This window comes from Oncorhynchus kisutch, linkage group LG14 (assembly GCF_002021735.2).
Source record: "Oncorhynchus kisutch isolate 150728-3 linkage group LG14, Okis_V2, whole genome shotgun sequence".
In the NCBI taxonomy this organism is placed as follows: Eukaryota; Metazoa; Chordata; class Actinopteri; order Salmoniformes; family Salmonidae; genus Oncorhynchus; species Oncorhynchus kisutch.
In genome coordinates this window covers 5,355,577-5,379,606 of record NC_034187.2, presented here as the reverse complement: position 1 = coordinate 5,379,606, position 24,030 = coordinate 5,355,577, and the positions used below count along the sequence as shown (strand labels likewise).

Genomic DNA, 24,030 nt, shown 5'->3' with positions numbered 1-24,030 from the left:
AATACAGCCTACAGTACTACAGTACAGCCTACAGTACAGCCTACAGTACTACAGTACAGCCTACAGTACTACAGTACAGCCTACAGTACTACAGTACAGCCTACAGTACAGCCTACAGTACTACAGTACAGCCTACAGTACTACAGTACCTTGATCGGTCTTCAACTTGAGGCAGTTAGAGGGGGCAGCACTGAGCTAGCCTGTAACGTGACTCCCTTGAGAAGCTCAAACCGCGCATGATACATCTCCATGACGCGCCGTCACAATCGACTTCTTTTGGTTTCAATGTGTTACCGTAGCGATTATGATGGCATCTCATGGAGACAGATCATGCACAGTCTTCACATATAGAATGAATGCTGTCGATGACTTTGTCCATTCACAAATCAAATCAAATCAAATGTATTTATAAAGCCCTTCGTACATCAGCTGATATCTCAAAGTGCTGTACAGAAACCCAGCCTAAAACCCCCAAACAGCAAGCAATGCAGGTGTAGAAGCACGGTGGCTAGGAAAAACTCCCTAGAAAGGCCAAAACCGAGGAAGAAACCTAGAGAGGAACCAGGCTATGTGGGGTGGCCAGTCCTCTTCTGGCTGTGCCGGGTGGAGATTATAACAGAACATGGCCAAGATGTTCAAATGTTCATAAATGACCAGCATGGTCAAATAATAATAAGGCAGAACAGTTGAAACTGGAGCAGCAGCACAGTCAGGTGGAAGTTGAAACTGGAGCAGCAGCATGGCCAGGTGGACTGGGGACAGCAAGGAGTCATCATGTCATCATTCAACAAACAGTCAAAGTCGGAAATTTACATACACCTTAGCCAAATATATTTAAACTCAGTTTTTCACAATTCCTGATGTTTAATCCTAGTAAAAAATCCCTGTTTTAGGTCATTTAGGATCACCACTTTATTTTACGAATGTGAAATGTCAGAATAATAGTAGAGAGTGATTTATTTCAGCTTTTATTTCACATTCCCAGTGGGTCAGAAGTTTACATACACTCTATTAGTATTGGTAGCATTGCCTTTAAATTGTTTAAATTGAGTCAAATGCTTCGGGTAGCCTTCCACAAGCTTCCCACAATAAGTTGGGTGAAGTTTGGCCCATTCTTCCTGACAGAGCTGGTGTAACTGAGTCAGGTTTGTTGGCCTCCTTGCTCGCACATGCTTTTTCAGTTCTGCCCACAGATTTTCTATAGGATTGAGGTCAGGGCTTTGTGATGGCCACTCCAATACCTTGACTTTGTTGTCCTTAAGCCATTTTGCCTCAACTTTGGAAGTATGCTTGGGGTCATTGTCCATTTGGAAGACCCATTTGCGACCAAGCTTTAACTTCCTGACTGATGTCTTGAGATGTTGCTTCAATATATCCACATTATTTTCCTGCCTCATGATGCCATCTATTTTGTGAAGTAATTACAGTCCCTCCTGCAGCAAATTACCCCCACAATATGATGCTGTCACCTCTGTGCTTCATGGTTGGGATGGTGTTCGTCAGCTTGCAAGCCTCCCCCTTTTTCCTCCAAACATAACGATGGTCATTATGGCCAAACAGTTCTATTTTTGTTTCATCAGACCAGAGGACATTTCTCCAAAAAGTACAATCTTTGTCCCCATGTGCAGTTGCAAACCGTAGTCTGGCTTTTTTATGACGGTTTTGGAGCAGTGGCCTCTTCCTTGCTGATCGGCCTTTCAGGTTATGTCGATATAGGACTCGTTTTACTGTGGATATAGATACTTTTGTACCTGTTTCCTCCAGCATCTTCACAAGGTCCTTTGCTGTTCTGAGATTGATTTGCACTTTTCGCACCAAGGTACATTCATCTCTAGGAGACAGAACGCGTCTCCTTCCTGAGTAGCATGACGGCTGCGTGGTCCCATGGTGTTTATACTTGCGTACTATTGTTTGTACAGATGAATTTGGTACCGTCAGGCGTTTGGAAATTGCTCCCAAGGATGAACCAGACTTGAGGTCCACAATTTTTTTTCTGAGGTCTTGGCTGATTTCTTTTGATTTTCCCATGATGTCAAGCAAAGAGGCACTGCGTTTGAAGGTAGGCCTCGAAATACATCCACAGGTTCACCTCCAATTAACTCAAATGATGTCAATTGGCCTATCAGAAGCTTCTAAAGCCATGACATCATTTTCTGGAATTTTCCAAGCTGTTTAAAGGCACAGTCAACTTAGTGTATGTAAACTTCTGACCCACTGGAATTGTGACACAGTGAATTATAAGTGAAATAATCTGTCTGTAAACAATTGTTGGAAAAAGTACTTGTGTCATGCACAAAGTAGATGTCCTAACCGACTTGCCAAAACTATAGTTTGTTAACAAGAAATGTGTGGAGGGGTTGAAAAATGACTCCAACCTCACAGTGTATGTAAACTTCCGACTTCAACTGTATATACTGGACCAAACTCAAGAACAGGTTTAGCCTTTTTCAGTCTATGATTATCATTCCTGTGTAATATAATGTACATCCACTGTCATTTTTAATATAATATCCTTTCTCGATTTTGTTAGATAACATTTCTTAATACGCCGCTATTTATAGTACCAACTAACAGCAGCTAGCAATTTCAGTGTAATTGATGGGAGAGGAATTCCACAGGGTTATGCTAGGTCTCTACCCAAAAGAAGACTTCATTCACAGTGACCTAAGAGTGAGCTGAATTACCATAAAAGGACTAACGTCTTCTGATCAGATGACAAAAGAAGCCACGCCCTCTCAGACTGAAACGTGTTCCAACTGGCACCCTATTCCCTACACAGTGGTTAAAAGTAGTGCACTGTAAAGGGAATGAAGGGAACCGTCTGGGACGCAAGCTCAGATTCTCCTAACAGTGGAAGGATTGTTAGTGGGGCAAATGATATCATCATCTGTAGCTGTCTGTCTTGGAATCCATGATTCTAGTAGGATGTCTTCAGGGCCAATGTCTAGTCTAGTCTAGTCTAGTCAATGGCCTATTCTTGTTTTGGAAAAAGTCTGTCTATGGTCCTCTTCTGTCCTCCTGTCCTCTCCTCGGTTCTCCTCGGTCCTCCTCTCTTCTGTCCTCTCCTTGGTCCTCCTCTCTTCTGTCCTCTCCTCAGTCCTCCCCTTGGTACTCCTCTCCTCGGTCCTCCTCTCCTCTGTCCTCTCCTTGGTCCTCCCCCTGGTCCTCCTCTCCTCTGTCCTCTCCTCGGTCCTCCCCTTGGTCCTCCTCTCTTCTGTCCTCTCCTCGGTCCTCCCCTCGGTCCTCCTCTCTTCTGTCCTCTCCTCAGTCCTACCCTTGGTACTCCTCTCCTCTGTCCTCTCCTCGGTCCTCCCCCTGGTCCTCCTCTCCTCTGTGACCGGAAACCGATAAGTGGTCGAGGAGAGTATCAATTCATTATTAGGCAAATAGAAGACGTTCCCTTTCCTCGACGCCTATCCTCAATTATCTATGACCCTTTTCAAAGGGAAGGCAAGAGAGGACTCAGGAGTTGAGCCAATCCAATTGAGAATAGGCCATATTGTTCGAGTGTAGACGGCTCACAATTTAAAAGCTTTATACTTTATTTATACAACCATTCTACAAAAAAAATATTGTCATTGTTTTCCCAGCTAGTTATCCCATATAAGGAATGATATCTGTAACTGAAGGGAAGGATGGCTGCATTTGAATTCCCTACAACATGGTTGGAATACCTTGGTTAGATGCCAGAGAACGATCAAACAATGACACACACACACACACACACACGGCCTTCACACACACACACACACGGTCTTCACACACACACACGGTCTTCACACGGTCTTCACACACACACACAGTCTTCACACATACACACACGGTCTACACACACACACACGGTCTACACACACACACACACGGTCTACACACACACACACGGTCTTCACACACACACGGTCTTCACACACACACAGTCTACACACACACACACGGTCTTCACACACACACGGTCTTCACACACACACAGTCTACACACATACACACGGTCTTCACACACACACACACACACGGTCTTCACACACACACGGTCTTCACACACGGTCTACACACACACGGTCTTCACACACACACAGTCTATACACACACACACACGGTCTTCACACACACACACGGTCTTCACACACACACACGGTCTTCACACACACACACACACACGGTCTTCACACACACGGTCTTCACACACACACACGGTCTTCACACACACACACGGTCTTCACACACACACACACGGTCTTCACACACACGGTCTTCACACACACACACGGTCTTCACACACACACACGGTCTTCACACACACACACACACACGGTCTTCACACACACGGTCTTCACACACACACACGGTCTTCACACACACACACACGGTCTTCACACACACGGTCTTCACACACACACACACGGTCTTCACACACACACACACACGGTCTTCACACACACACACACGGTCTTCACACACACACACACGGTCTTCACACACACGGTCTTCACACACACACACGGTCTTCACACACACACACGGTCTTCACACGGTCTTCACACACACACACAGTCTTCACACATACACACACGGTCTACACACACACACAACGGTCTACACACACACACACACGGTCTACACACACACACACGGTCTTCACACACACACGGTCCTTCACACACACCACAGTCTACACACACACACACGGTCTTCACACACACACGGTCTTCACACACAACACGTCTACCCACATACACACGGTCTTCACACACACACACACACACGGTCTTCACACACACAAGGCGGTCTTCAACACACGGTCTACACACACACGGTCTTCACAACACACAGTCTATACACACACAACACACGGTCTTCACACACACACACGGTCTTCACACACACACACGGTCTTCACACACACACACACACACGGTCTTCACACACACGGTCTTCACACACACAACACGGTCTTCACACACACACAACGGTCTTCCACCACACAACTACACGGTCTTCACACACACGGTCTTCACACACACACACGGTCTTCACACACACACACGGTCTTCACACACACACACACACACGGTCTTCACACACACGGTCTTCACACACAACACGGTCTTCACACACACGGTCTTCACACACACGGTCCTTCAACACACACACACGGTCTTCACACACACACACACACACACGGTCTTTTCACACACACAACGGTCTTCACACCAAGGTCCTTTTTCACACACAGCGTCCCCTCACACACACAAACAAACGGTCCTTCACAACACACACATCATCACGGTCTTTCACAACAACACACGGTCTTCGACACACCACAAGGTCTTCACACAACACACACACCTGTCTTCACACACACACACACGGTCTTCACACACACACCAACGGTCTTCATCACAACACAACGGTCTTCACACACACACAACACACGGTCTTCCACACACACCACACACGGTCTTCACCACACGTCTTTCACAACACACACAAAACGTCTTCACACACACACACGTCTTCACACACCACACACGGTCTTCACACACAAACGGTCTTCACACACACACACGGTCTTCACACACACACACACGGTCTTCACACACACGGTCTTCACACACACACACGGTCTTCACACACACACACACGGTCTTCACACCACACGGTCTTCACACACACGGTCTTCACACACACACGGTCTTCACACACACACACACGGTCTTCACACACACGGTCTTCACACACACACACACGGTCTTCACACACACACACACACGGTCTTCACACACACACACACGGTCTTCACACACACACACACGGTCTTCACACACACGGTCTTCACACACACACACACACGGTCTTCACACACACGGTCTTCACACACACACACACACGGTCTTCACACGACCTCCGTCTCAGAAACTCAAAGCTGCTTGTCTTACTATTTCCTGTTGTCTCGACATGTCATGTGATCAGTCCTCCAAGACAGAAATGACCAGAGAAAGAACTTGATAAAATTATAATTAGATTATAATTATAATTAACTTATGAATTGAAGAATGGCGCTGCAATGGATAGCTTCTGTTTTACGGGGTCCTGGTCAACACTACACATAAAAAATAAAAATAAAATAATAAAAATAATCTTTACTTTTTTTTTGTTCATAAAGTTTCCCCCATCGTTTCCTATGACCGAAGAGGAGCTTCTGGACAACAGAACAGTGATCACTAACCTTGATTTGAATTAAGATTTCTACTGCCCCCCCCCCCCCCCCCCCCCCCACAAACCAGGCCCTATAAAGCCGACGTGTGGGCACTTTGACTAAACCATCGTCTAATAAATATGCCCCCCCCCTCTACCGTCCGTTCTATTGGCGAACGTACAATCACTGGAGAACAAACTTGGACTTTGCTTTGTTCGAGACTATCAACGGGAACTGAAGAAATATAATATCGTATGTTTCTCAGAGACGTGGCTGAACAAGAACATGGATGATATGAATCAAGCTGGTTGTTTTCCATTGTCGGGTAAGGTTAGATGGGAGTGGTGGGGGTGTCTCTGTTAACAACAGCTGGTGCTCGCTAATATTAAAGGACGTCTTGAGGTTCTGTTCACCTGAGGTAGAGTATCTCATGATAAGCTGCAGATCATACTATTTACCAAGAGAGTTTGAATCTGTATTTTCTTTTTCGTAGCTGTCTATTTTTACCACCACAAACCGATGTTGTCCTTATTCGGCTCGTTGAGTGAGGTCTTAAGGCCATAAGCAAACAGGAAGAAGCTCATCCAGAAGGGATCCTATTGGCCCGGTGATTTTAATGCGGGGAAACTGAAATCTGTTTTACCTCATTTCTACCAGCACGTCACCTGTGCAACTAGAGTAGACAAAATTCTAGATGACCTTTACTTCAAACACAGAGACGCGTACAAAGCTCTCCCTCACCCTCCATTTGGCAAATCTGGCCATAACTCTATCCTCCTCATTCCTGCCTACAAGCAACAACAAAGAACTCAAACAGGAAGTACCAGTGACGCACTCATTACAGAAGTGTTCCGATGAAGCGGTTGCTAAGCTACAGGACTGTTTCGGTAGCACAGACTGGAATATGTTCCGGGATTCATCCGATAACATGGAGGAGTTTACTATGTCAGTCACCGACTTCATTAATAAGAGCGTCGACGACGTCGTCCCCACAGTGGCCGTACGTACATACAGTGCCTATAGAAAGTATTCACACCCCTTGACTTTTTTCAAATGTTGTTTTGTTACAACCTGAATTTAAAATGGATTACATTGAAATTTGGTGTCACTGATCGACACACTATAATGCCAAAGTAGAATTAGGTTTTTAGAAATGTTTACAAAAATGAAAAGCATAAATAAGTTCAGGACGAAAAATGTGCTTAACAAGTTACATAAGTTGCATGGGCTCACCCTGTGTGCTAATAATAGTGTTTAACATTCTTTTAAAATTACTATCTCATCTCTGTACCACGCACCTACAAATAATTGTAAGGTCCCTCAGTCCAGCAGTGAATTTCAAACACAGATTTAACGACAAAGACCAGGGAGGTTTTCCAATGGTTCGCAAACAAAGGCAACTATTGGTAGATGGGTAAACAAAAAAGCAGACATTGAATATCCCTTTGAGCATGGTGAAGTTATCAATACACCCAGTCACTACAAAGATACAGTTGTCCTTCCTAACTGAGTTACCGGAGAGGAAGGAAACCGCTCAGGGATTTCACCATGAGGTCAATGGTGACTTTAAAACAGTTTACAGAGTTTAATGGCTGTGATAGGAGAACACTGAGGATGGATCAACAACATTGTAGTTACTCCACAATACTAACCTACATGACAGAGTGAAAAGAAGGAAGCCTTTACAGAATAAAACATATTCCAAAACATGCTTCCTGTTTGTAATAAGGCACTAACTAATTCCTTTTTAATACTGTCGCAAAGCTAACTAAAAAGCAGCATTCCCCAAGAGAGGATGACTTTCACTTTAGCAGTGATAAATTCATGAACTTCTTTGAGGAAAAGATTATGATTGTTAGAAAGCAAATTACGGACTCCTCTTTAAACCTGCGTATTCCTCCAAACCTCAGTTGTCCTGAGTCTGCACAACTCTGCCAGGACCTAGGATCAAGAGAGACGCTCAAGTGTTTTAGTACTATATCTCTTGACACAATGATGAAAATAATCATGGCCTCTAAACCTTCAAGCTGCATACTGGACCCTATTCCAACTAAACTACTGAAAGAGCTGCTTCCTGTGCTTGGCCCTCCTATGTTGAACATAATAAACGGCTCTCTATCCACTGGATGTGTACCAAACTCACTAAAAGTGGCAGTAATAAAGCCTCTCTTGAAAAAGCCAAACCTTGACCCAGAAAATATAAAAAACTATCGGCCTATATCGAATCTTCCATTCCTCTCAAAAATGTTAGAGAAGGCTGTTGCGCAGCAACTCACTGCCTTCCTGAAGACAAACAATGTATACGAAATGCTTCAGTCTGGTTTTAGACCCCATCATAGCACTGAGACGGCACTTGTGAAGGTGGTAAATGACATTTTAATGGCATCGGACCGAGGCTCTGCATCTGTCCTCGTGCTCCTAGACCTTAGTGCTGCTTTTGATACCATCGTGTAGACCCAAATTGGTCTACACGGACATGTTCTGGCCTGGTTTAGATCTTATCTGTCGGAAAGATATCAGTTTGTCTCTGTGAATGGTTTGTCCTCTGACAAATCAACTGTAAATTTCGGTGTTCCTCAAGGTTCCGTTTTAGGACCACTATTGTTTTCACTATATATTTTACCTCTTGGGGATGTTATTCGAAAACATAATGTAAACTTTCACTGCTATGCGGATGACACACAGCTGTACATTTCAATGAAACATGGTGAAGCCCCAAAATTGCCCTCGCTAGAAGCATGTGTTTCAGACATAAGGAAGTGGATGGCTGCAAACTTTCTACTATTAAACTCGGACAAAACAGAGATGCTTGTTCTAGGTCCCAAGAAACAAAGAGATCTTCTGTTGAATCTGACAATTAATCTTAATGGTTGTACAGTCGTCTCAAATAAAACTGTGAAGGACCTCGGCGTTACTCTGGACCCTGATCTCTCTTTTGAAGAACATATCAAGACCATTTCAAGGACAGCTTTTTTCCATCTACGTAACATTGCAAAAATCAGAAACTTTCTGTCCAAAAATGATGCAGAAAAATTAATCCATGCTTTTGTCACTTCTAGGTTAGACTACTGCAATGCTCTATTTTCCGGCTACCCGGATAAAGCACTAAATAAACTTCAGTTAGTGCTAAATACGGCTGCTAGAATCCTGACTAGAACCAAAACATTTGATCATATTACTCCAGTGCTAGCCTCTCTACACTGGCTTCCTGTCAAAGCAAGGGCTGATTTCAAGGTTTTACTGCTAACCTACAAAGCATTACATGGGCTTGCTCCTACCTATCTCTCTGATTTGGTCCTGCCGTACATACCTACACGTACGCTACGGTCACAAGACGCAGGCCTCCTAATTGTCCCTAGAATTTCCAAGCAAACAGCTGGAGGCAGGGCTTTCCCTATAGAGCTCCATTTTTATGGAACGGTCTGCCTACCCATGTCAGAGACGCAAACTCGGTCTCAACCTTTAAGTCTTTACTGAAGACTCATCTCTTCAGTGGGTCATATGATTGAGTGTAGTCTGGCCCAGGAGTGGGAAGGTGAACGGAAAGGCTCTGGAGCAACGAACCGCCCTTGCTGTCTCTGCCTGGCCGGTTCCCCTCTTTCCACTGGGATTCTCTGCCTCTAACCCTATTACAGGGGCTGAGTCACTGGCTTGCTGGGGCTCTCTCATGCCGTCCCTGGAGGGGGTGCGTCACCTGAGTGGGTTGATTCACTGTTGTGGTCATCCTGTCTGGGTTGGCGCCCCCCCCTTGGGTTGTGCCGTGGCGGAGATCTTTGTGGGCTATACTCTGCCTTGTCTCAGGATGGTAAGTTGGTGGTTGAAGATATCCCTCTAGTGGTGTGGGGGCTGTGCTTTGGCAAAGTGGGTGGGGTTATATCCTTCCTGTTTGGCCCTGTCCGGGGGTGTCCTCGGATGGGGCCACAGTGTCTCCTGACCCCTCCTGTCTCAGCCTCCAGTATTTATGCTGCAGTAGTTTGTGTCGGGGGGCTGGGGTCAGTTTGTTATATCTGGAGTACTTCTCCTGTCCTATTCGGTGTCCTGTGTGAATCTAAGTGTGCGTTCTCTAATTCTCTCCTTCTCTCTTTCTTTCTCTCTCTCGGAGGACCTGAGCCCTAGGACCATGCCCCAGGACTACCTGACATGATGACTCCTTGCTGTCCCCAGTCCACCTGGCCATGCTGCTGCTCCAGTTTCAACTTCCACATGACTGTGCTGCTGCTCCAGTTTCAACTGTTCTGCCTTATTATTATTCGACCATGCTGGTCATTTATGAACATTTGAACATCTTGTCCATGTTCTGTTATAATCTCCACCCGGCACAGCCAGAAGAGGACTGGCCACCCCACATAGCCTGGTTCCTCTCTAGGTTTCTTCCTAGGTATTGGCCTTTCTAGGGAGTTTTTCCTAGCCACCGTGCTTCTACACCTGCATTGCTTGCTGTTTGGGGTTTTAGGCTGGGTTTCTGTACAGCACTTTGAGATATCAGCTGATGTACGAAGGGCTATATAAATAAATTTGATTTGATTTGCATCATGTTATGGGTATGCTTGTCATCGGCAAGAACAAGGTTTTAGGATAAAACAAACAGACTAGAGCTAAGCACAGGCAAAATCCTAGAGGAAAACCTGGTTCAGTCTGCTTTGACACAGAGGAAGACAAATTCACCTTTCAGCTGGACAATAACCTAAAATACAAGGCCAAATATTCACTGGAGTTGCTTACCAAGATGACATTGAATGTTCCTGAGTGGCCTAGTTACAGTTTTGACTTATTTTGGTTTGTAAATCTATAGCAAGAGTTGAAAATGGCCGTCTATCAATGATCAACAACCAATTTGAAAGAATAATGGGCAAATATTGTAAAATCCAGGTGTGCAAAACTCTTAAGACCCAGAAATATTCACAGCTGTGCTTTATATTCCATGATTTTTGGGGGAATTTCTCTTCCACATTAGAGTATTTTGTGTAGATTGTTGACAAAAAAAAAGAATTAAATCCATTTTAATCCCACTTTGTAACAACAAAATGTGGAAAAAAATCAAGGGGTGTGAATACTTGCTTTGAAAGGCTGGTCATGGCTCACATCAACACCATCATCCCAGACACGCTGGACCCACTCCAATTCGCATACCGCCCCAACAGATCCACAGATGACGCCATCTCTATTGCATTCCACACTGCCCTTTCCCATTTGGACAAAAATAACACCTATGTGAGAATGCTATTCATTGACTACAGCTCAGTGTTCAACAACATAGTGCCCTCAAAGCTCATCGCTAAGCTAAGGTCCCTGGGACTGAACACCTCCCTCTGCAACTGGATCCTGAACTTCCTGACTTCCTGACTTCCTGGGCCGTCCCCAGTTGGTGAGGGTAGGCAACAATACATCCGCCACGCTGACCCTCAACACAGGGGCCCCTCAGGGTTGCATGCGTAGTCCCCTCCTGTACTCACTGTTTGACCACGACAGCGTAGCCACGCATGACTCCAAACATCATCATTCAATTTGCTGATGACACAGCGGTGGTAGGCCTGAGCACTGACGACGATGACACAACGGTGGTAGACCTGAGCACTGACGACGATGACACAACGGTGGTAGGCCTGAGCACTGACGACGATGACACAACGGTGGTAGGCCTGAGCACTGATGACGATGACACAGCCTTTAGCAACGTTTCCCAAACTTGGTCCTGGGGATCCCAAGAGGGGCAAGTTTTTTTTCTTTTTTTCCCCCAGATGATTCATATAATGACCTCATCAACTGAGACAGCCTATAGGGATGAAGTCAGAGACCTGGCAGCGTGGTGCCAGGACAACAACAACCTCTCCCTTAGGAGCTGATCATTGACTACAGGAAACGGAGGGCCGATCACGCCCCCTATTCACATTGACGGGTTGAGAGCTTCAAGTTCCTCAGTGTCCACATCACTAAGGAGCTGCCATGGTCCTCACACACCAACATAGTCGTGACAACACTACCACTTCCCCCTCAGGAGGCTGAAAATATTTGGCATGGGTCCTCAAGTCCTCAAACAAGTTAAACAGCTGCACCATTGAGAGCATCTTGACTGGCTGCATCACCACTTGTTATGGCGACTACAAGGCACTACAGAGAGTAGTGCGTATGGGCCCTGTACATCAACGGGGCCGAGCTTCCTGCCATCCAGGACCTCTATACCAGGTGGTGTCAGAGGAAGGCCCTAAAAATTGTCAAAAAGACTCCAGCCACCTAAGTCATAGACTGTTCTCTCTGCTACTGCCAAGCAAGTGGTACCGACACACCAAGTCTGTAACCAACAGGTCCCTGAACAGCTTCTACCCCCAAGTCATAGACTGTTCTCTCTGCTACTGCCAAGCAAGTGGTACCGACACACCAAGTCTGTAACCAACAGGACCCTGAACAGCTTCTACCCCCAAGTCATAGACTGTTCTCTCTGCTACTGCCAAGCAAGTGGTACCGACACACCAAGTCTGTAACCAACAGGACCCTGAACAGCTTCTACCCCCAAGTCATAGACTGTTCTCTCTGCTACTGCCAAGCAAGTGGTACCGACACACCAAGTCTGTAACCAACAGGACCCTGAACAGCTTCTACCCCCAAGTCATAGACTGTTCTCTCTGCTACTGCCAAGCAAGTGGTACCGACACACCAAGTCTGTAACCAACAGGACCCTGAACAGCTTCTACCCCCAAGTCATGAGACATCTAAACAAGAATGCTAAATAGTTAACCAAGTCGCTACCTGGACTACCTGCATTGACCCTTTTTGTACAAACTCTTTTGACTCATCACATACGCTGCTGCTGCTACTGTTTATTATCGATCCTGTTGCCTCGTCACTTTATTCTAAGTTATATGTACATATCTACCTTAATTACTTTGTACCCCTGCAAATTGACTCAGTACTGGTATCCTGTGTATATAGCCTAGTTATCATTGACTCAGTACTGGTACCCTGTGTATATAGCCTAGTTATCATTACTCATTGACTCAGTACTGGTACCCTGTGTATATAGCCTAGTTATCATTACTCAGTACTGGTACCCTGTGTATATAGCCTAGTTATCATTACTCAGTACTGGTACCCTGTGTATATAGCCTAGTTATCAATACTCATTGACTCAGTTCTGGTACTCTGTGTATATAGCATAGTTATCATTACTCATTGACTCAGTACTGGTACCCTGTTTATATAGCCTAGTTATCATTACTCATTGACTCAGTACTGGTATCCTGTGTATATAACCTAGTTATCATTACTCAGTACTGGTACCCTGTGTATATAACCTAGTTATCATTACTCAGTACTGGTACCCTGTGTATATAGCCTAGTTATCATTACGCAGTACTGGTACCCTGTGTATAGATCCATGTTATCATTACTCAGTACTGGTACTCTGTGTATAGAGCCTAGTTATCATTACTCAGCACTGGTACTCTGTGTATATAGCCTAGTTATCACGACTCAGTACTGGTACCCTGTGTATAGAGCCTAGTTATCATTACTCAGTACTGGTACCCTGTGTATAGAGCCTAGTTATCATTACTCAGTACTGGTACTCTGTGTATAGAGCCTAGTTATCATTACTCAGTACTGGTACTCTGTGTATATAGCCTAGTTATCATTACTCAGTCCTGGTACCCTGTATATATAGCCTAGTTATCATTACTCAGTACTGGTACCCTGTGTATATAGCCTAGTTATCATTGACTCAGTACTGGTACCCTGTGTATAGAGCCTAGTTATCATTACTCAGTACTGGTGCCCTGTGTATATAGCCTAGTTATCATTAGTCAGTACTGGTACCCTGTGTATAGAGCCTAGTTATCATTGACTCAGTACTGGTACTCTGTGTATATAACCTGGTTATCATTACTCAGTACTGGTCTGTGTATAGAGCCTAGTTATCATTGACTCAGTACTGGTACTCTGTGTATATAACCCGGTTATCATTACCCAGTACTGGTCTGTGTATAGAGCCTAGTTATCATTGACTCAGTACTGGTACTCTGTGTATATAACCTGGTTATCATTACTCAGTACTGGTCTGTGTATAGAGCCTAGTTATCATTGACTCAGTACTGGTACTCTGTGTATATAACCTGGTTATCATTACTCAGTACTGGTCTGTGTATAGAGCCTAGTTATCATTGACTCAGTACTGGTACTCTGTGTATATAACCTGGTTATCATTACTCAGTACTGGTCTGTGTATAGAGCCTAGTTATCATTGACTCAGTACTGGTACTCTGTGTATATAACCTGGTTATCATTACTCAGTACTGGTCTGTGTATAGAGCCTAGTTATCATTGACTCAGTACTGGTACTCTGTGTATATAACCTGGTTATCATGACTCAGTACTGGTCTGTGTATAGAGCCTAGTTATCATTGACTCAGTACTGGTACTCTGTGTATATAACCTGGTTATCATTACTCAGTACTGGTCTGTGTATAGAGCCTAGTTATCATTGCTCAGTACTGGTACCCTGTGTATATAACCTGGTTATCATTACTCAGTACTGGTCTGTGTATAGAGCCTAGTTATCATTGACTCAGTACTGGTACTCTGTGTATATAACCTGGTTATCATTACTCAGTACTGGTCTGTGTATAGAGCCTAGTTATCATTGACTCAGTACTGGTACTCTGTGTATATAACCTGGTTATCATTACTCAGTACTGGTCTGTGTATAGAGCCTAGTTATCATTGACTCAGTACTGGTACTCTGTGTATATAACCTGGTTATCATTACTCAGTACTGGTCTGTGTATAGAGCCTAGTTATCATTGCTCAGTACTGGTACCCTGTGTATATAACCTGGTTATCATTACTCAGTACTGGTCTGTGTATAGAGCCTAGTTATCATTGACTCAGTACTGGTACTCTGTGTATATAACCTGGTTATCATTACTCAGTACTGGTCTGTGTATAGAGCCTAGTTATCATTGACTCAGTACTGGTACTCTGTGTATATAACCTGGTTATCATTACTCAGTACTGGTCTGTGTATAGAGCCTAGTTATCATTGACTCAGTACTGGTACTCTGTGTATATAACCTGGTTATCATTACTCAGTACTGGTCAGTGTATAGAGCCTAGTTATCATTGCTCAGTACTGGTACCCTGTGTATATAACCTGGTTATCATTACTCAGTACTGGTCTGTGTATAGAGCCTAGTTATCATTGACTCAGTACTGGTACTCTGTGTATATAACCTGGTTATCATTACTCAGTACTGGTCTGTGTATAGAGCCTAGTTATCATTGACTCAGTACTGGTACTCTGTGTATATAACCTGGTTATCATTACTCAGTACTGGTCTGTGTATAGAGCCTAGTTATCATTGACTCAGTACTGGTACTCTGTGTATATAACCTGGTTATCATTACTCAGTACTGGTACCCTGTGTAAATAACCTGGTTATCATTACTCAGTACTGGTACTCTGTGTATAAAACCTGGTTATCATTACTCAGTACTGGTACCCTGTGTATAGAGCCTAGTTATCATTGACTCAGTACTGGTACTCTGTGTATATAACCTAGTTATCATTACTCAGTACTGGTCTGTGTATAGAGCCTAGTTATCATTGACTCAGTACTGGTACTCTGTGTATATAACCTAGTTATCATTACTCAGTACTGGTCTGTGTATATAACCTAGTTATCATTACTCAGTACTGGTCTGTGTATAGAGCCTAGTTATCATTACTCAGTACTGGTCTGTGTATATAGCCTAGTTATCATTGACTCAGTACTGGTCTGTGTATATAACCTAGTTATCATTACTCAGTACTGGTCTGTGTATAGAGCCTAGTTATCATTGACTCAGTACTGGTCTGTGTATATAGCCTAGTTATCATTGACTCAGTACTGGTCTGTGTATATAACCTAGTTATCATTACTCAGTACTGGTCTGTGTATATAACCTAGTTATCATTACTCAGTACTGGTCTGTGTATAGAGCCTAGTTATCATTACTCAGTACTGGTCTGTGTATATAACCTAGTTATCATTACTCAGTACTGGTCTGTGTATATAACCTAGTTATCATTACTCAGTACTGGTCTGTGTATATAACCTAGTTATCATTACTCAGTACTGGTCTGTGTATAGAGCCTAGTTATCATTACTCAGTACTGGTCTGTGTATAGAGCCTAGTTATCATTACTCAGTACTGGTACCCTGTGTATAGAGCCTAGTTATCATTGACTCAGTACTGGTACTCTGTGTATATAACCTAGTTATCATTACTCAGTACTGGTCTGTGTATAGAGCCTAGTTATCATTGCTCATTGTGTATTTATTATTACGTGTTTTAGTTTTCTATTATTTCTCTATTTTCTGTGTCTCTGTATTGTTGGGAAGGTCCCGTCAGGAAGCATTTCACTGTTAGTCCACAACCTGTTGATTAATTACCAAGCACGTGAGGAATAAACTGTGATTTGATTTAGTTTATTTGCCGTAATAATGAACCTAGAAGAAATGCTCCTTAAAACGGTCGTTCTGCAACCCTTCCTCTCCTTACCTGTGAAAAACAGATTTTTGAATTACAATCACTGTCCCAAACCCTGTTTTAAATACAGTAGGCTACACAGTCTTTCACTGTTTGGTTGCGGTTCTCCTCACCTATGTCTGCACAGTGGTAACACACTCATCCTGCTGTGAAAGGAACTCTGCCTCTTTAAACACAGACCAGTCTTTAGCCTGCGCTTAATCTGTGACGTCACTTTCCCCGAACATTCACCCGCTTGGAAGTTTGTCCATATATGGAAGATCGCTCCAGTTTCACGTAGCCACTAAGAACGACGCAAGACTGACCTGGGCTACCCCTTGTAGGCTATTCAGTTTTAGGAGCGAGGCCTTCAGGCAGCGAGTAGTTCCAGTATGTGGTTTTACCTTACAAGGTAGAGACCGTGGCCACGGCAGCACGGCCCTGTGTGTTTACATGACAGGGTTGAAGCCGTCCGGTGGCGCATCACCTCGCACAGCCAACCTTCTTGGTAATCTTGGGGACAAGAGAAACATGGAATCTGAGTTGAGATGAATGACGAGATCTCAAGAGTCACGAGCAGGAAACTCGGTTGATATGTGAAAAAAATGTTTTATAAACAAAAGTACCAAATGATGTAACACATGGTAACTATACAACTACCGGTAAAATATTAACAAAATTACAAACTTTACAACTCATTGGAATTGTCTTGAAATTTGTTTCAGCCATTTAGAGCCATTGCGTAAAAGCGCGTGAAATTGTTGGCTCATTGATTTGTAATTAATGGACAATTAATCATTTCCACAGACTCCATGTCTGGCACATTAACGTTATTATGTAGCCATCAGCGTTAAATAAATCATTAGTAACTAGCCTTTAACCTCAGTCATTAATGACCGGGAGGGCATTGTCGCTTTATGGACATGTGTTAACCTAGATGGCGTGTGTCAGTGGAGGCTACTGACGGGAGGGCGGCTCATAATAATGACTGGAAACAGAGCAAATGGAATGCCATCGAATACATGGGAACCACGTGTGTTAGATGTATTTGTGTTTCAACAAGTTGCCTAGAAGACGCGACTCATATCCATTGATTCTTACTATAGATGACGATAATGGGGGTTGTGGTCTCCTCTTCCAGGGGGTAAGTGCCGCTTCTGAAAACAACCTGCAGCTATAGGCTCTACTGGTAGGAGGATGTACGCTTTTTGGCGTAGCCTACACTGAAATGGTAAATTACCGTAATACAGGTGCTAATGTTTTCGCGCATTAGGAATTTAGGTCTTTAAATTACATTGTTTCAAACAAAATTAAACACTTTGACAGATTAGAATGTATCCAATCAAAGTACCCGTATGTCCAGAGCAGACAACCTATACTAATACAATCAGCGTACAATAAGTAGTTGCACTGACAGCTGCTACAGCCAATTATGTGTGCCTGGTCGATAGTGGGCGGGCCTTATAACTCCCTTGTACCCAATCAAGTTGTATATTTTTGCCATTGAAGTTAATTTTTTCTTCACAGCAACATTTTGCTTCTGTCGGCAGCATCGCTCAAGGATCTGCCTACTTAGAATAGCGCTGTAGCTCGGAGGTTGAAACAAATTGATAGAAAAAGAAAGGCGAGGGGTTTGTGCGATTTAGTAGAGAGCGAGAGAGAGGGGAAGGGAAAAGAGAGTCAGCGAGAGAGATACAGTGAATCCGGGCGACCGTTAATTTAATTCACACCGTCTTGATCGTGTGCGAGTGCGGGAGACGGTCGGTAACGTATTGTTGCAACATCCCCTCCGGTCCACCCCCGAGTGAGTCCCGGGGAATACAGGAGCGCGAAGAAGTATAATTAATGCCTACTTTCGACATGGATCCCTATGATGGAGATGAAAACAATTATATGCCTCAGGAAGATGACTGGGACCGGGATATGCTGTTGGACCCGGCGTGGGAGAAGCAGCAGAGGAAGGTGAATACAGTTTACCGTGTTATTTAAATATATATATATATATATATATATATATATATATATAGTGATCTAGCTTCCTCTTTCCCGGTGTGGTGCAGCAGTGCGATGAGAGGGGAGAGGGACATATGAGCGCGCAGCAGGAAACCTGTAGTCTATTTTGAAATTGATACTGCTCTTGGGAACTGGGAAGATTAACAAATACGCTTTTGTGTATTATTGACACCGGGGGTGTTTTTGTAACGATTTTTACACTACATTTAGATAGGCTAACCGATGTGTCAACTGTCATATTGCAAATTCACCAAAACTTTTGAGTAGCCTAATGCGTTGACTAGCCTAAACATCACATTAAGGATTTCGGCTAGTTCTATCCTAATGTGTAAAAGCAGCCGACCGGATGTAGTTGAAGCAACATCGCAGAGCAACAGATGTCAGACATGTGTTCCTACTGCTGTATCATGTCTCCTCTCCGCTTTCCTCCTCTCCTCTTCCCTTTCCCTCCTCTCCTCTTCCCTTTCCCTCCTCTCCTCTTCCCTTTCCCTCCTCTCCTCTTCTCTTTCCTCCCCTTCCCTCCTCTCCTCTCACCTTTCCTAATCTCCCCTTCTCTCCCCTACACTTCCCTTCTCTCCTCTCCCCTTTCCTCATCTCCTTTCCTCCTCATGTCCTCTTCTGTCCTCTCCTCTCCCCTTTCCTCATCTCCTCTACCCTCCTTCCCTCCTCTCCCTTTCCTTCCTTCCTTCCTCCGCTCCCCTCTTCCCTTCTTTCCTCTCCTCCTATTGTAGGTGTCCCTATCTACCTCAGTTCTCCTATTGTAGGTGTCCCTATCTACCTCAGTTCTCCTATTGTAGGTGTCCCTATCTACCTCAGTTCTCCTATTGTAGGTGTCCCTATCTACCTCAGTTCTCCTATTGTAGGTGTCCCTATCTACCTCAGTTCTCCTATTGTAGGTGTCCCTATCTACCTCAGTTCTCCTATTGTAGGTGTCCCTATCTACCTCAGTTCTCCTCTCCTCCTATTGTAGGTGTCCCTATCTACCTCAGTTCCAGTGATGTCAACAGTATTTGTGTGTGTGTGTGTGTGGTTCAGAACTAGTAAGTATGGACAGTGTACACTACACTGAGTTCCAATGGAATCATTCAAATGAAAGTACTTAGAGAGTGGCTGAAAACATTTGTGCCTGTGCTTGCTCTCTCTCTCTCTCTCTCTCTCTGTCTCTCTCTCTCTCTCTGTCTCTCTCTCTCTCTCTGTCTCTCTCTCTCTCTCTCTCTCTCTCTCTCTCTCTCTCTCTCTCTCTCTCTCTCTCTCTCTCTCTCTCTCTCTCTCTCTCTCTCTCTCTCTCTGTCTCTGTCTCTGTCTCTCTCTGTCTCTCTCTGTCTCTCTCTCTCTCTGTCTGTCTCTCTCTCTGTCTCTCTCTCGCTCTCTCTGTCTCTCGCTCTCTCTGTCTCTCGCTCTCTCTGTCTCTCGCTCTCTCTGTCTCTCGCTCTCTCTGTCTCTCGCTCTCTCTCTCTCTCTCTCTCTCTCTCTCTCTCTCTCTCTCACTTTCCTTTTTTGCTTTGAGAAAACAGGGAAGAAAACGCAGTGGAATCTGAGTAAGCGTTGTGGTTAGAAGGGTTGGGCTTGGATGGGAGCGAGCGTGCCCTAAAATGGTCATAATCGTCCTCCTCCTCTTGTTGGAAAAAGTTTTCCTTTTTTTTCTGCTTCGAAAGCTTTGGCTTCCAGTTTCCTGAATTATGTTGTCATCGCCAGACGGCTACTGGTGTCGGTGAGAGAAGCACCGGGGCGGCTAGGTATGCGAGGTCAGGGGTTACACGTAAATAATTACAGATGCAGGGAGCCAACAACTAGCACGAGCCTGCCTGTCCTGAGACATCATCTGGAGGCTCTCACTACGGCAGTTTGAGTAGCTACAGTAGTCATAGGGAGGAGAGGGAGGGAACAAGGGGGAGAGGGAGGGAGGGAGCGGGAGGGAGTAGAAGGAAGCAGGGGGGAGAGGGAGGGAGCATGGGGGGAGGGGGGGGAGAGGGAGGGAGGGAGGGAGTAGGAGGAAGCAGGGGGGAGAGGGAGGGAGCGAGAGGGAGGGAGCGGGAGGGAGTAGGAGGAAGCAGGGGGGAGAGGGAGGGAGCGAGAGGGAGGGAGCGGGAAGGAGTAGGAGGAAGCAGGGGGAGAGGGAGGGAGGGAGCATGGAGGAGGGAGCGGGAGAGGGAGGGAGCGGGAGAGGCAGGGGGAGAGGGAGGGAGCAGGGGGGAGAGGGAGGGAGCGGGAGAGGCAGGGTGAGAGGGAGGGAGCAGGGGGGAGCGGGGGCGGGAGAGGGAGGGAGCAGGGGGGAGCGGGGGCGGGAGAGGGAGGGAGCAGGGGGGAGCGGGGGCGGGAGAGGGAGGGAGCAGGAGGGGGGAGGGAGCAGGAGGGAGGGAGCAGGAGGGAGGGAGGAGGGAGCAGGAGGGAGGGAGGAGGGAGCAGGAGGGAGGGAGCACGCTGAGTTTGAGTAGCTACCGTAGTAATACCATGGAATGACTGAGAATCCACTGGCAGTGCTTTATAGTCTCTCTTTTGAATCAATTAGACTTAATTTTTCATGCAAGGAAAGGGCCACTGAATAGACCAAGGCTTTCGAAACACTGAGCCATGTTCATAGTTTATGCCAAGATAGACAGCAGATGCGTTCAGTAGAGGTGCTAGTATAAGCTAGACCAAACAAGGCATTGCAGTAATGCGATGAATTATACCCATTTAATTGTATGTATTATAGCCCGACTATAAGGTAAGATGTGCAGACAGAGAAACAGTAGGCCTGGACCCGCCCACAAATATATAAACAATGAAACAAAGGTACCCTGTGAGATTTCCCAGGTGTGGAGTAATTATACTTCAACAGAGTTTATTTTTTTTGTGGGGGGGAGACCCACTCGTGCCTCAGCCCTCCTCAGTGACTGCTGTGTGGGCGGTCACACATAACAGGATTCATAATTGTATGTGTTTCTGAATGTGAGGACCCAAAGAGACAGAAGTGTGTTTATCGTATGGAGCTCTGACTAGACAAAAAAAAATGATTATGGGATGGGAGCACGCTGACAGGGAGGGAGGGAGGGAGGGAGCACGCTGACAGGGAGGGAGGGAGGGAGGGAGCACGCTGACAGGGAGGGAGGGAGGGAGGGAGCACGCTGACAGGGAGCACGCTGACAGGGAGGGAGGGGGGGGGGAGCATGCTGACAGGGAGGGGAGGAGGGAGCACGCTGACAGGGAGGAGAGGGAGGGAGCACGCTGACAGGGAGGAGAGGGAGGGAGCAGAAGGGAGAGGGAGGGAGCACGCTGACAGGGAGGAGAGGGAGGGAGCACGCTGACAGGGAGGAGAGGGAGGGAGCAGAGGGGAGAGGGAGGGAGCACGCTGACAGGGAGGAGAGGGAGGGAGCACGCTGACAGGGAGGAGAGGGAGGGAGCAGAGGGGAGAGGGAGGGAGCACGCTGACAGGGAGGAGAGGGAGGGAGCACGCTGACAGGGAGGAGAGGGAGGGAGCAGAGGAGAGGGAGGGAGGGAGGAGAGGGAGGGGGGGGAGGGAGGGAGCACGCTGACAGGGAGGAGAGGGAGGGAGCAGAGGGGAGAGGGAGGGAGCACGCTGACAGGGAGGGGAGGGAGGGAGCAGGGGGAGGGAGGGAGCAGGCTGACAGGGAGGGGAGGGAGGGATCAGAGGGGAGAGGGAGGGATCAGAGGGGAGAGGGAGGGAGCAGAGGGGAGAGGGAGGGAGCAGGGGGGAGAGGGAGGGAGCACGCTGACAGGGAGGGGAGGGAGCACGCTGACAGGGAGGGGAGGGAGCACGCTGACAAGGAGGGGAGGGAGCACGCTGACAGGGAGGGGAGGGAGCAGGGAGCAAGGGAGGGAGCAGGAAGCAAGGGAGGGCGCAGGGAGCAAGGGAGGGCGCAAGGGAGGGAGCAGGGAGCAAGGGAGGGAGCAGGGAGCAAGGGAGGGAGCAGGGAGCAAGGGAGGGAGCAGGGAGCAAGGGAGGGCACAGGGAGCAGGGGAGGGAGCAAGGGAGGGAGCAGGGAGCAAGGGAGGGAGCAGGGAGCAAGGGAGGGAGAAGGGAGGGAGCAGGGAGCAAGGGAGGGAGCAGGGAGCAAGGGAGGGAGCAGGGAGCAAGGGAGGGAGCAGGGAGCAAGGGAGGGAGCAGGGAGCAAGGGAGGGAGCAGGGAGCAAGGGAGGGAGCAGGGAGCAAGGGAGGGAGCAGGGAGCAAGGGAGGGAGCAGGGAGCAAGGGAGGGAGCAGGGAGCAAGGGAGGGAGCAGGGAGCAAGGGAGGGAGCAGGGAGCAAGGGAGGGAGCAGGGAGCAAGGGAGGGAGCAGGGAGCAAGGGGGGAGGGACACCCACTAGCCTCACCACAGATAAACCCAGTGAATGAACCTTGTTGATATTCATTATAAGAGTTTAGTGACCTTTTTCCTTCAGTGTCCCCCTAGTAGATCAATGGTATATGCATCCCAAAAGGCACCCTATTCCCTAACATAGGACTCCGGCTCTGGTCAAAAAAATGTAGGGAATAGGGTGAATAGCATGCCATTTGGGACACTTTCCATTGGATGTTGCTTTTCTGAGGGATATGATGTGGTTAGGAAATGTCCCCAGCATGTCTCAACTTGACTGTCAGGTATACAGACTGTCTCTCCTTCTCAGTGGAATCTGAATGACTCTCCCCTCCACCACTACATAGCCAGGTCTGTCTTAGTGAAATAGGGCCAGGTCTGTCTTAGTGAAATAGGGCCAGGTCTGTCTTAGTGAAATAGGGCCAGGTCTGTCTTAGTGAAATAGGGCCAGGTATGTCTTAGTGAAATAGGGCCGGGTCTGTCTTAGTGAAATAGGGCCGGGTATGTCTTAGATTAGGTTCACTTCCATAATGTAATAGATCATTAATATATGATTATATCTCTGTCTCAATTCAATCCAAGGGGCTTTATTAGCATGGGAAACATGTGTTAACATTGCCAAAGCAAGTGAGGTAGATAATATATAAAGTGAAATAAACAATAAAAATTAACAGTAAACATTACACATACAGATGTTTCAAAACAGTAAAGACATTACAAATGTCATATATATATATATATATATATACATACAGTGTTTTAACAATGTACAAATGGTTAAAGGACACAAGATAAAATAAATAAGCATAAATATGGGTTGTATTTACAATGGTGTGTGTTCTTCACTGGTTGCCCTTTTCTTGTGGCAACAGGTCACAAATCTTGCTGCTGTGATGCACACTGTGGTATTTCACCCAGTAGATATGGGAGTTTATCAACATTGGATTTGTTATCGAATTCTTTGTGGATCTGTGTAATCTGAGGGAAATATGTGTCTCTAATATGGTCATACGTTGGACAGGAG

The 24,030-nt window shown here is 46.0% G+C and overlaps 1 protein-coding gene across 1 annotated transcript in view; it reads left to right on the top strand.

Annotated features, from left to right (window-relative positions):
- The first annotated feature begins 18,206 nt into the window (after window positions 1–18,206).
- LOC109885513 (alpha-actinin-1-like) overlaps window positions 18,207–24,030 on the top strand; it is a 120,021-nt gene continuing 114,197 nt past the window's right edge. Inside the window, 1 exon segment of the mRNA XM_031787688.1 lies at window positions 18,207–18,658. Within this exon segment, the coding sequence (XP_031643548.1) occupies window positions 18,542–18,658 (117 nt within the window). The 5' untranslated portion in view covers window positions 18,207–18,541.